General features: G+C 42.2%; 1 protein-coding gene across 2 annotated transcripts in view; it reads left to right on the forward strand.

The window, feature by feature from the left end:
- Window positions 1–13,678, forward strand: part of PGM1 (phosphoglucomutase 1) — a 66,036-nt gene extending 52,358 nt beyond the window's left edge. For both annotated transcript variants that reach the window (XM_075999006.1, XM_075999009.1), the window contains exons 8-11: window positions 3,391–3,526; window positions 6,487–6,670; window positions 9,387–9,521; window positions 13,049–13,678. In XM_075999006.1, coding sequence (XP_075855121.1) covers window positions 3,391–3,526; window positions 6,487–6,670; window positions 9,387–9,521; window positions 13,049–13,138 — 545 coding nt within the window. In that variant the 3' untranslated portion in view covers window positions 13,139–13,678. The remainder of the gene's footprint in view (window positions 1–3,390; window positions 3,527–6,486; window positions 6,671–9,386; window positions 9,522–13,048) is intronic.
- Window positions 13,679–14,120: the final 442 nt, after the last annotated feature.

Here is a 14,120-nt window from a genome sequence, read left to right on the forward strand (position 1 = left end):
CCACGTAGCTGTTTTCAGCTGCCATGTCCCCGTCCTCAGACCCGTGGCCTGGCAGGGGCAGAAACCAGGCAGCCCCTGAAATGCCCACGCTGGTAAGTGTGATCCCTCAACCATTAGCTCTTGGCTCCCTCAGCAAGGGCTGACATTTTTCTTGGCTGAGACCCAGAGTATGCCCTGACTGAGCCGAGTTTTCGCTTATCACAAGGTGCTGATTAGGCCAAAGCAAAGTGACAGGTGCTCTTAGACGCTGAAAGGGCAGAATCCCGTGCACGCACTCAGTCCCCGAGCCAGGCCAGTGTAAAGGGACCCGGTGCAAAGCCCACCCTTGCCCTGTGTCAGCCGCGGCTGGCCTAGGAGCTGCTCACGGTGTTTTCCCTTCTCACAGTTAAGTGAGCTTGGCTTCTTTTACTTTTTAACAATTAAAACATAGAAGTAATTCATATTCATTACAGACATAACTCCAAGCTATATACTGCTGTCATGAATTCCCAATATATTGGGGAATTAAATAAAAAAGGAAGAGAAAGCTCTGTAATCCCAGTGCTCAGAGGAAAGAACACATTGGGTTATATTCTTCCATTGTCTTCCCTCATATGTACAGTTAAGCATTATTTTTGAAAGCTTTGTAAGCTCAGTGGAAAAGAATTTTCTGTAAAATATGCTTTTTGTTTTTCCCTTTATTCATAATGGTATCTTGCATTTATATGGTGCTTAACAGTTTATAAAATAGCCCCACTTGCTTTATCATAATGATTTCTCACAGTTGTGTGAAAGAGGTTAGCATTATCTCCATTTTACAGTTGAATAAACTGAGGCTCAGAAAAATTAAGTAACTTGTTCAAATTCGAACCTCTTGTAAGTAACAGAGCCTCAAATTCAGGCTTTCTGATTGTTAAGTTAGCAAGCATTTCCTAATAAGCCACAACTGTACAAGTTAGAAGCTTTAGAAACACATATATGCTCCAATGCCTTTTTTCACTGGAAATATGCCATTATTCATCAGAATGCAGAAGAAAATGAAATTTATCCAGCCTTCCTGAGTATTAATCAAATTACATAGAGTTTTTGGTACATCCAAGGTGATTTAGTGAGATTAACCAAAACATTCAAAGGGACTGAGGGTCATACAATTGGAGCAGGTCTAGGATATCTGTTTATGTTACCAGGATAGATACTTCGTTTCTAATATTACATGTATGATTTAGTTATCTCCAAGTAACTTGGTCAGAGTTGGGTAAGACTTTTAGATTTTATTTTCATTTCCATATAAAAGAAAAAAAACAAGTTCTTCACTTACAGTAGGAAAAGCAAAAAAAGAACATTGCCTCCTATGCAGTCAGTCTTGCCAAAAGAGAAAGAAAAAAGAAAAAAGTTCAAGGGGGAAAAAAAAGGGAAGGAAAAAACCTGGAGCATGGACAAATAATTCCAGGCTGTATACTGCTGTCATGAATTCCCAATATATTAGGGAAGCTGCCAGAATCTCGCTTCTCAGGATGAACTGTTGCCAAAACATATCATTTACAAAAGCCGTAAGAAGCAGAGAGCTAACTTTTTCTTCCTTAAAATAGCAGTAAAGGCAAATAAAAGCCTATAGATAATAAAATTGGGTAAACATTTCTAAAATTTGTTATATAAAGCACTAAAAATATTGCCTACTATTTCTAGTTTTGCCAGCATCCAGATTGTAAGGACTGTTACTTCTAAAAATTGTATCCCATTGAAGAGAAAAACCTTTTGAAAGAAAAAGTTGTATGTTTTTATGAACCCAAAATAGAAAGAGAATGTGTTGGAGTAGGTTCATTAGTTGACTCACTCATTCATACACTCTTTGTAATTAGTTATTTCCTATATTCCTTGTGCTATGCCAGTCACCAGACTTAGTTAAAAGGATAAGTAAGAGATGCCTCCAAAAAGTCCATGGGTAGCAGGGAGAAAGACCCAAACAGGAGGATGGCGCCACCCTAGAAGTTTTGTGAGGTTGCTCTAGGAAAAGAGAAAAGAGCTTGTAACTGCAGAGGGAAACAGGGAGCTAGTCTCAAAGAGGAGAGAGGACATTTGAGCTGGGTCTGAAAGGATGAAGAGGGAAGGAAAAAACTTAGCACATGCCTCCTGCATAGCCAGCATTGTGCTAGATACTCGGACAATTCCAAGACGAGTAAGAACCAGTGGGAACCAGGGCAGCAGGCACATAGGGAATTCAAGTTATGACAATATGCAAAGCATGATTATAGAAGGATAGTATAGAGTCTATTCAGAAGTCAGAAAATAGAGCTCAATATAGTCTGCTTTTTTTCCAAATAAGGAGTTTAAAGGCAAAAAGTGGGAGTTCTGTTCCAGACTCTTAGAAAAGGGTCTCCATGCGTATAAGCATATCTGAAGGAACCAAATTTTTAAATTTTGGTAAAGATTTTAGCCAGGACCTTAGCAGGAAATCATAGTTTATTTAACCAGTCCTAGTTGGTTAAATAACAATGTCTTTGGATTGGAGTTGCTGGATCCATGAGTAGGTACGTTTTTAAAGCTTTGATACTTTTTGCCAAATTGCTTTCCAGAAGTGTACCAATGTACTCTCCCACCAGCATTGTGTTGGAATAGTTTTCCTTATACCTCCCCTGATACTGGGTGTTCTAATTATGAAATCTATGGCCATATTTGTCAAGCAAGTGGCAGTCTCTTGATTGTGGTTTTAACTTTATTTTCTCTTAAAAATAATGCCAGCTTTTTATTATGTTTATTGGTTAACTGTTTTGTTGTTGTTGTTTTTTTCTTTTTGGCAAATTGCCTATTTATATCCTTGGCCTGTTTTTCTGTTGAGGTTTTGTTTTTTTTCTTAGTGCATAAGATTTTTTTCCACTCATTAGGTGTGAAATTCATTTTGTTATGGCGTTTTCCCCCAATTGTTTAGCTAGTTATCCAAACACCATTTAAAAATGGATCCATTCTTTTTACACAGCTCTGAAGTGACACCTTTATCACATACTAGAGCCTCATATGTGCTTGGGTCTCTTTCTAGCTGTTCTCTTTTGTTCCATTAAGCTACCAGACTAATTATTGACATTTTATACTGGTCATATTCTTCTGCTCTTTGTTTATTTAAGACTCATTTTGTTTTTTTCTTCACGTTAATACTTTATAATTGATACATGAAGTTCCACCTTATTATCTCACTGACATTTTTATTGGCATTTGCCTTAAATTCCTAAGTTACTTTGGGAAGCATTAACTTCTTTTCAATATTATGTTGCTTTCTTCAATATGTGATTCTTTCACTCAAGTCCTCAGTTGAGTGTTCTGACTTTTCCATGGCCATCCGCATGCTCGCTGTTGAGTTTATTCTCAAGTGTTTGGAGAAGTCCCGTTTCTCACAGCAGCCGGCTCTCCCCTCCACAGGCTCTGACCACATCCGTGAGAAGGACGGACTGTGGGCTGTCCTCGCCTGGCTCTCCATCCTGGCCACCCGCAAGCAGAGCGTGGAGGACATCCTCAAAGATCACTGGCAAAAGTATGGCCGGAATTTCTTCACCAGGTAAGCCCCAGCCTGCCTGGCCATCAGGCAGCGTGGGAAATTCGGCAGAGAGAATTCTCGTGCATACACAGCCTGTCTTGTCCTAAGTGATAGTAAAACCCCAGTTCACCCAGCCTCTACCAATTGGAGATTTTTAAAATAATTCAGTCAGGGTTGAAATGAAGTCAACTTTCATGTCAGCCATGAAGAATTAGGCCTAAAAATTTAGCTAAAAATAATCAAAAGAATAAATGTTTTATAAGCATTTTTAAATGTACCCATTGGGTGGACATTATCATAAATTGGATTTAGATTCAAAGAAGTGGATTCGAATTTTATTTCTTCCCCTTACTCGACGGGGGAGTCATTTAGCCTCGCTCTGTACTCAGTTTTCTCATCTGTAGAAATGGAAATAACAGTCTAGCTATTGGGAGGATTAAATGAAATATGAAATCATATTTCCTTATTTCTTAAATTATGGAAATAATTATGCTCAGTCCAAATCAACTTTACTGATTCATTAAAATAGGACCCCAAAGGCTTTATATTTGTCACTACTTCATTAATTGATTCAGCAAATATTTACTGTATGCCTACTTCCTGCTGGGTACTGGGTATTCAGCAGTGAACAAAATACTCAGAACACTTAATAATAATTCTTTACCAAATGTATTTCTACTTTGAAAAAGCATTAAAAATTTGTTGACAGTAGTGCTTTTCACTCAGTCCAATTTGCCTTTCTCCCAGTAATTATAAAAATCTAACAAAATTTTTCCTGGACCTCAGTATTCCAATTATAGAAAGGAAATATGATAAAAAGAATATTAGTTAAATTGTTTACCTATAAGAAATGAGTGGGTGTAATTTCTATGGACCTTTTTCAGTTGCCATTTTTATAAAATGGATGTGTTAGACTAGAGAATTTACTTTTTTTTTTTTTTCTTTTTTGAGGCAGAGTCTCTGTCACCCAGGCTAGAGTACAATGGCATCATCATAGTTCACTGCAACCTCAAAGTCCTGGGCTAAAGCAATTCTCCTGCCTCGACCTCCCAAAGTGTTGGGATTACAGACATGAGTCACTGCACCTGGCTAGACTAGAGAATTTTAAAAATATATTCCGTGTTTTAATCTATGATCTCTGGATAGTAAAGAAAGAATTCAAACTTAAACAATGTGGGCTCTTCAATCAGAATCCTTTTAACTTTGGACAAATTCATTGTCTTCCTCCCTTAAGCTATTCTTTTGTGGAAGGCATAAGTAATAATTGCCAGCTGGTACCACACAGTAGCCCTGGGATCCAAGGCAAGAATCTCTACTCTCTAATAGACAGAAAACCCTGGGAATTCAGAATCACAGTCATGGACTCTCTAGAGTCTCATAAAAACAGGACCATGTCTGGTTTTGTGCCCCAAACACCTAGGTCATTGTAGAAACTGCATAATTATGTTTTGAATAGATAAATGAATGAATCAACAGATGAACCATGGCCAGAGTGGAATTAGGAATAAGGTTAGGAGGGGTTGTTCAGAGAAAGGGTCACTGTTGAATAAATTGAACATCTCCATATAAAAACTATTTTAACATATTTTTATTAATTATCAGATAACCAAGTATTACAAATCAAATCATTAGAACCTGCATTGATGATGAGTTATGACTCCACTGTACTCTCCATTTATTGCAGAAAAATGCTAGGCACTTTTGCATGCCTTGTCTCATGTCAGCCTCAAGATAGTTATTGAGGCAACTGAGATTCTGAGAGATGGGACAACAGGCGTATAGTCAGACAATTAATAACCAGTAGAGGCTGGATGCATAGTTCATTCTATCTGAATGCAAAGCCCAGACTCTTTCCGTTACACCCCTCTGTGCCTAGGATTTATAAAACATTGCCCTGGAATACCCAAAGGTCACAGATATAAAGCACAAACACCTGGTTGTAATTTCTTGCTGTTTATCATTTTAACTGGGGGAAAGAGCTGACTTCGAGATTAAGGGGACTATTTTGTCCTTGATTCATAGAATCTTGGAGCCAGACTAGGTTGGCCTTAATTCCCCAGTAGTTCTCATGTCTCGGAGGTGTCATCTTGCACATACCGTATTTGTTTCACTATTGCAAATAAATATAGACTCTGCTCTCTTGAGCCTCTAAAAAATAACTTTCGTAAGAGGGTGTGTGCCACTGGGTCAAGAAAAGCCACCTGTAAGAGTCTTTAACATCATTAAGAAAGAAGTCAAGAAGAATTCTTGAAGGAAAAATAATGGTCATAGAATTTCATTTGCAATGTAAGCTATGCACTTTTTTTTTTCCCCTTGGCCTTTTTGCATGCACACTGGGCCGCCTCTGTCTGGAGGGAATCGCAGCAGTTTGGACCAGAATGCACGCTCCCTGAAAGAAGGGAGGTGTCTCAGGTGGAGAGTTCGTGTTTGGCTTCTTCATCTGGCCAGTGAAAACTTGGCTTCGCTTTAGGAATCTCTTGTGGAGACTGGAACTCTGCTTAGTCAAACTCTCAGCAGCCTCGGGCAGGTCCCAGACTGGGAGCAGTCCCGGCATCCACCCCAAAGAAGCTCACGGAATTTGGAAGCGAAGTGCCTCGGTTATGTGCTCCTTTATGTAGCGTTCTCTAGAGATAACATTGCTTTTGATTCTACCTCCTCAGGATGTTGTGATTAAATGTTAGATAGTATCTCTCAAAAGCCTTTGAAGCATCTTAGAGCTTTATTCTGTAGAAATGCCAAGATAGGTGTTTCCTGCTTATTCAGAAGCTCTTAACCCTTCCCTGAAATCCTCCAAGCCCTTCCTTTCATCCCTAGCCTGTTCCGTCCTCAGTGACTGACAGGCCCATATTTTTTTGCCAGCTTCTTCTGAAGTTAGATGGTTTTGGGGGAAGGCCAAAGAAACGATGAAGAAAGTGCTGATTGAGATACCTGGGTATGATCTGAAGTTAGCCCGTGGGCCTCAACTCCGTGACTTCTTCCAGGTATGATTACGAGGAGGTGGACGCTGAGAGTGCAAACAAAATGATGAAGGATTTGGAGGCTCTCATGTTTGATCGCTCCTTTCTGGGGAAACAGTTCTCAGTGAGTGACAAAGTATACACTGTGGAGAAGGCTGATAACTTTGAGTACAGTGACCCGGTGGATGGAAGCATTTCAAGAAATCAGGTAGGAACAGATTTAAGTGTGTTTGGGAGAGAGGCCTCAGAGCTCATCTCTGTAGTCTTGAGGGAAAAAGGAAAAAGGCCTGTGGGTCGTTTTTCCTCTGCTGCCCTGTTTGTTTAGGTCTACTGGTTTTATGCTGAATTACATGTGACTCTCATATGCACTCGTAGGGACAGTGGTTTGTGCCCTGGTTCCATCAATCCCCCATGCCCTCATTCTGGGAATCTTAGCCTGGACTCCATGGGATTTTTGCACCCTCTGGAACATGCAAGATGATGTGTTGTGTGTGCATGCAGAAAGGAGCCCCAGAATCTAAAAATCGCGGAGAATTGTGGCCTTAGATATCAACTCCTCTCTTTTCTCTCAAGAGACTGTAGCAGCATGATAGTGGGAGAGTGACATTATCATACACATTTTTTTCTTATGTTCTAATTTCTAAAGAAAGAAGAGAAAAACACAGGGTGTCCCAAAAGTCACCATACATATGGAAAATGAGAAATTGTAGGTAAATGTACCCTTATTTATAAAATATTCATTACAAAATTTAAAAAATTTTTTTCCTTTGTATGGAGACTTTTGACACACCCTGTATATGAGGCATTCCCAGACTTAGAAATGCTAACAGTCATTATCCATGGCACGTTACCTGTATCCCACCTGACAAGGCAGTGGGTCGCAAGACACCAGCTCTTGCAGAACTACCAAGCAGGACCCAGTGGCCAATCTCCCGCTCATCCCTGATGACTCGCGGTGGGGTCCAATTGCGGTGCCAACCCACCCTTTTCTCTGTTGCCCTCCCCTGCCTGCCCCTCCCTGGCAGTGGCCAATCTCCTGCTACGGTTTAGAACCTGGACCATTTTGAGTAGGTGTAGACAGAATTGTTAGGGTTTCCCTCACCATGTGCTGGGTACCCAATGCTGCAGGCTGGGTCGGGCCTTCTCCCAGCTTCTCATGAACACTCAGGGGCCCAGGTCCTCTCACCTCTGGTTCTGTTGCTAGCTGTTGTCACGGAATGGACTCATCTCTGGTAATTTAGAAACAGAGATAGTGAAGAGGGGGGATGAAGATTCTGTTACAGCTTCCAAGTTTGCTTTTTCCTGATAGACCCAGGTTTTTGGCCTGGTCCTTCTCAAGGCACCTGACAGGATGGGTAATGGATGGGCTGCGTGATTTGTTGAAAGCTTGTCTTGGAGAACAGTTAGGGAACGGGTAGATGGAGCCTGGCCACAGCGCCCCCCAGTGCTTGGAGTCTCCCGTCCCCAAACCCTAGCATTGAGTGGTTTGTCATCCTTGTGCCTGTCCACCATCTGTGAGGACTTTGGGTCCAGTATGGAAGATTGCAAATTATGTCTGAGCTAGTCAGAACAAGGGAGATCTGGGGTAGGGGAGGACAGGGGTGTAGAAAAGGAGAGGCAGGGGCCAAGGGATGGCAGAGGGGAGCTGAAGTTTGTGTGGTTAAGCCTTCAGGGAGAGGGACATTCAGGAAAAGCCAGCTCCAACTCCACATACCTCCAGCCCCTGCTAGGAGGGAGGAGGGGGCAGAGGTGCGTGTGGGAGGGGGCGACATAGGACGGGGCTGCTCTCTGTGTGCTGTAAAGAAGGCAGCTGCTCCACTTTCTGTCACCAGAAACCTGAGCAGTTGGATGGACAATGGGGTGGGAGGGAAAATGTTCCAAAACAGATACAGCATCAGCAATGGAGTGAAAAGAATTTAGAAGCTTCAAGTTGAAGCTGTGAGGGAAGGAGACCAACCCTGGTATATTTCTAGAAAGCAAGAAATGATAAGTGAAAATGAACTATATTCCGTCCATGGTGACTAACTGGAGCATGTACTCTGTGTATCTCATGAGCTGTCCTCACTAATGAGCGCTAATGAATATCACAATAAACACTGGACAGACAGCAGGCGAGGAGTAGTGTCTTTCCTGCTGGTCAGTCTTTCCTTCTGGTCATCACACAAAGTTCTTCTTTTTGTGGAAGAATGGATAGACTCAAAGACCTCAGCAACTGTCTGGCCCAGCCTTTTTCCCTCAGGTTAGGGAATATCTACCCAAGAGTCTCCAACTTTTTTTCTGAAGTAAGAAAGTGACTGAGGACCAAAGATACTGACAGGGAGGGGCAGGAGAGGGCAACAGAGAAGAGAAGAAGTTGGCATTGCACTTGGACCACACTGCATGTCGTCAGGGATGAGGTCTGCAAGAGCCAGTCTCTGCCATTCAGAGACTCCGGCCTCCTGTTCTCTTTTCCAAGCTCTCTACCAGGGTTTTGTAAAGAGTCTTTCCCCTTACCTGCCTGAGACCTCTTCTGCTCTGGTTTCAGCCCCTTCTGTCCATGTTTCCCTTCCCATCTGGGGGTGGAATTTCTGCATCCAGTGGTTTTACTTACTTATTAAGCTTCAAACTAGAATGGTTAGTCCATAAATCACAGGGAAGCAGGGAGGGGAGGGAAGCCCTCGTGTCATCCGGCGTCATGGAAATCAGGTCTCCCCACACCCCTAGAAATACTCCTCCTACCTTGGCCAAGCCCCCGTGGTCCAGATGCAGAGAGGCTGACAGAGGCTGACTTATGAGGCTCAATTGCTGCCATTTATCAGGGACCTAATCCTCCAATTGATCAAGTATGGATGAAATTAGCTCCCCAGTGGACCCCTCATAATTTGCCAGCTTTCAATCTCCCTTCCAGCATGTAGGGAAAACAATTCTCTGCTTATCCCTTCCAGGGCTTGCGGCTCATTTTTGCAGATGGTTCTCGCATCATCTTCCGGCTGAGTGGCACTGGGAGTGCAGGGGCCACCATCCGACTGTACATCGATAGCTATGAGAAGGACGTTGCCAAGATCAACCAGGACCCCCAGGTAATGCCCAAGCCCCGTGCCCTGATTAGGTCTCCTGTTTGAAGGAATGACAGTGGTTCCATTGATCCTGTGTTGTCACTACCCATTTATCAGATGACCCAACAGGGTACCCGCTATACTCATTTTCCTCCATATCTCTTTCAGGATGTCATTTACTATTTTCCCAGCTCTGTTCTAAGACCCTTGCATGAATATACTCATTTAATTCTCAAATGAGGTAGATGCTATTATTCACCCTATTACAGATGAGGAAACTGAGGCACAGAAAGGTTAAGCAACAGTTAATTGATGGCAGATTCAGGATAACTAATCTTTCAATCAGCCCCTCTTCAGGTGTTCTGGTCTGATCACCTGCTCTGGCAGACTACAAACTGGTTCTGGTTCTAGATTTGGTGGGGGCGGGGAGAGGCAGTTTCCATGAGGCTTCACAGAAAAGTCTGCAGACCTACAGCCTGGGGGGGGTTCTCCAGCCACCCACAAAGAGTCTCCAGAAGTATGTCCATGTGGGGAGGGACTCTGGAGCCACAGATGGGACAGAGAACTTGGAGGACAACCATCAAAAGGGAGGAGCCAAGGGGAGGCAGGGACATTCAGGGCAGAGCTTCCCCAGGTTGATGGAAGCTCCCAAGCAGAGCTCCACAGCTAGGAAGAGTTGAGGAAGTGTCGTGGCACATTAGCCCCTGCTAGGCGATTCATAACACATATTGTACCTTAGAGGCTCCAAGAAAAGTTGCAGGAAAGACACCCGTTGAAATAGCTTTTGCCAAAGGACCTGAATAGACATTTCTCCAAAGAAGACAGACGGATGGTCAACAGGTGTATGACAAGGTGCTCACCATCACTAATCATCAGAGAAATGCCACTCGGAACCACAATGAGGTACCACCTGGTAGGGTGGCTATTATCAAAAAAGATGGAAGATAACAGGTGTTGGCAAAGATGTGAATCAGAGGGAACCCTTGTACACTGTTGGTAGGACTGTAAATTGGTGTAGTCACTTTGGAAAACAGTATGGAGGTTTCTCAAAAAATTAAAACTAGGACTACCATATGATCCAGCTATCCCTTCTCTGGGTATTATATCCATGGGAACTGAAATCAGTGTCTCATAGAAATATCTGCAGTCCCAAATTCATTGCAGCACTATTCACAATAGCCAAGATAGGGTACCAACTTAAAAGAAATTATGATGTGTATGTGTATATATATATATATTTATACACACACATACACACATACACACACACATATAGAGGGAGATCTATGTATATCACAATGGAAAATTATTCTGCCTTTAAAGAAAAAAAGGAAATTCTGCCATTTACAACAACATAGATGAACCTGGAGGACATTATGCTAAGTGAAATAAGCCAGACACAGAAAGATAAATACTGCATGATCTCACATATGTGGAATGTAAAAAAAAATGAACTCAGAGAAACAGAGTAGAAGGATAGTTACCAGGGACTGGTGGGGGCGGGAAATGGGGAGATGTTGGTCAAAGGGTACAAAATTTTACTTACATAGGATGAAGAAGTTTTAGATGTACAACATGGTGGCTATAATTACTACTGTATTGTATACTTGAAATTTGCTAAGAGAGCAGATCTTAAGTGTTCCCAGTATTACCACCACAAAAAAAAAGGTAACTATATCATGAGATTGATATGTTAGTTAGCTTGACTATAGTAATTAGTTCACTATGTATATCAAAACATCATACTGTATACCTTAAATATAAACAATTTTTATTAAAAAATTAAAAGTAAAATAAAGTCGATAGCAATTGCCATGCTTATTTTTCCACAAAGGCTTTTTTTCTTCTAACACCTAATTAAAATCCTGTGAAAATTATTTGGAAACCCCTAGCATAGTGGTTTTGAGCATAGGTTTTGGAGTAGGAGATATCTTGTTTTAAATTCTGTTCCTGCCACTTAATAATTGTGTGTCAGTGGGTAAGTTTTTTCAATTTTATGAGTCTTGGTTTCCTTGTCTGTCAAATGACAGAGTAATACCTACTTCATAGAGTTGTTATAGGGATTTAGGAAGACAATAATGCAAAATGCTTAAATACTGTGGCTGGCACATAGGATTAACTTTTGAGAATAAGCAGCTCTTACAGTTCTTTTTTTTTTTTAGTCTAAATTTAAAAAAAAATTCTAAAAAACATGTAACATAAAATTTACCATCATGACCAGTTTTAAGTATTATGTATATTCTCATTGTTGTCCAAATTTTTTTTTTTTTTTTGCAAAACTAAAACTCTATACCCATTGAATAACAACTCCCCATTTCCCCTCTCCTCAGCCCCCATTCTACTTCCTGTGTTTATGAAATTGACCACTCTAGGTACCTCATCTGAATGGTACAGTTGATTTTATTACAAAAAGGGGGCGGTGAGAGAATGCATCACTTTTACATTTTTTCCAGTATCCAGGCTCCAGGTTTTTTTTTTTTTTTTGCAAGTTAACATTGGCTTACCTGTCCAGTGACATGGTTAGTCTGGCTCCAGTTTCAATCATCACCAGAACCCTCTTGTGTTGTAGGCACTCCTCAACTGTAACCAAGGGCAGTGAGGTCTGCATTCTAGACACTTAGAATAACAGAGCAAGAGGAAAGGAAGAAGGAAAGTGTGTCTGTCTCTTTATCCTCAAGATAAGTACCCTGCTCGTGGTAGATACAAAGAGCAAACGAAAGGTGCTGCTTCTGTGCCACGGTGCTGGGGGTGTGATGGCACTGAAGGGGCGCCCCTTATCTGTAGCTGCTGGGCCACAGCCTCAGCACCTCCTGGGGACTGTCCAAGCCCTAAGGGGAAGGCGGCGCGGGCTCAGCTGGTAGAGTCGATCCTCCTTCTCATCCACGTATAACACACTGGTGGAGATTTAGATAAGAGAAAGCGCCAGTTGGCAGTAGAAAATGTACTATCCTGCCTCTGCCATTGAGTCATTTGGTCAAATCACTTCACCTCTTTGGGTATCAATTTTCTTATCTGTAAAATGGGTAGTTCATCTAGACGAGTAGGGTTTCTTTTTAAATATTAAAAATATTTATTTAAGCAGGAGAATTCTTTTTTGTTTTTCTTTGAGAGGTAGATGTGGGGGCGGGGAGCTGTCACAGTTTGAAAGATCTCTTCAGGTACAGTGTGGGAAACCTCTTGAAGGATGCAAAAGTGGATGTGGAGGCCCAGGTGAGAGAGGGAACATCGGCTCAGCAAGGGTTGTGGCAGTAGGATGGAAGGAAATGGGTGCGGTGTGAGATATTTAGAAGGTAAAGAGCACTCAGAGGAAGATGTCAAAAATGACTCATTTCACTGTACATGAAAGACTGTGCAGTTGATCCACTAAAAGAGAAACTGCTGGAAGTAGGGAGAAAGAACCTATGTTTGTTTTCAGGCCTGTAGAGTGAGGAGGCCTGGCAGTAGGCAGTCAGACGCGTGGGGCTGGAGCTCAGAGGCTGTTAGGGCTGGTGCTAAGGGTCTGTGTTTAGAGAAAGTGATGGCAAATGTGCTTCTCTTTGTGTCCCCCTCAGGTCATGCTGGCCCCTCTCATTTCCATCGCTCTGAAAGTGTCCCAACTCCAGGAAAGGACGGGCCGCACTGCACCCACCGTCATCACCTAGGAAGACGGGCCAGACGCGGTACGTCTCTCCACGCCAGGACCCAGCCAGGCCCTCGGATTGAAGAGCGTGGACAGAAACACAGTGTGTTTGCCAGGCTTTTTAGGATTTGATTTTTCCACTAACCCTTTGTCGACAAATGGTGCGTTTGTAAGACACTGCTAATTGAGGAAGAGGACTGGGGGGCTCATGCTAATGTCAGTTCCTTTCCTTGCCCTTCTGCACCGCTGCTGCGTGTGGGTGTTTGTCTCCTTAGCATCGGGCGCTGTTTACACTACAATGGAAGGCAGCAGGCGAGGCCACTTTTCATCCTTAGGATGTGCCAGTGGCATGACAGTGCAGATTCCTTTCTTCTTGGCAAATCTCCACCCCTCCCTCTACTGTTTACATGTAACCCAACAAAACGCAATTTCTGGTGCCTTCTGTCCAATTAGTTCTTTCCTCGGAGTGAGACGTACTTACTTGTCTACAGATTTCTGTCTTATTTGGCAACGTAGTCCCATTCACACAGATATTTTGGGATATTAAAGCAAAATAAGCTACTATTGCGTGTAGTCTTTTTTTTTTCTTAACTACAAAGTGCTTTTTTTTTTTTTAACTTTCAGAAAGAAAAACGTTTTTTTTTTTTGAAGAAGAAGAGGGTATTATATTTTGTTTTGATGTCCTAGCCAGAAAACAAAATAGTATCTTGGCTAGGTTGAAAATCCTTAGACTCAAGAACTGTAATTTTAAATCTTAGCAGAATCATCTGAGCTCTGATCCTTCCAAGGTAGACAAGTTAGGCTTGATGTGGATAACTTGGAACAAGGGCAAGGAAGATGATTTTGGGGAGATCTTAAATAGCAAAGCACTGCCACGTGCTTTGCAATGCTGGAGTGCCTTGATGCCTATGGAAGGGAAGGAGGCAGAACTCTCAGAATCCCGGAGCAGGATTACTGGCATTGGGCTGGAAATCTGAGCCCACTGGCATCTTGTTGGTCTCAGA

Source organism: Microcebus murinus, chromosome 2 (assembly GCF_040939455.1).
Source record: "Microcebus murinus isolate Inina chromosome 2, M.murinus_Inina_mat1.0, whole genome shotgun sequence".
Lineage (NCBI taxonomy): Eukaryota > Metazoa > Chordata > Mammalia > Primates > Cheirogaleidae > Microcebus > Microcebus murinus.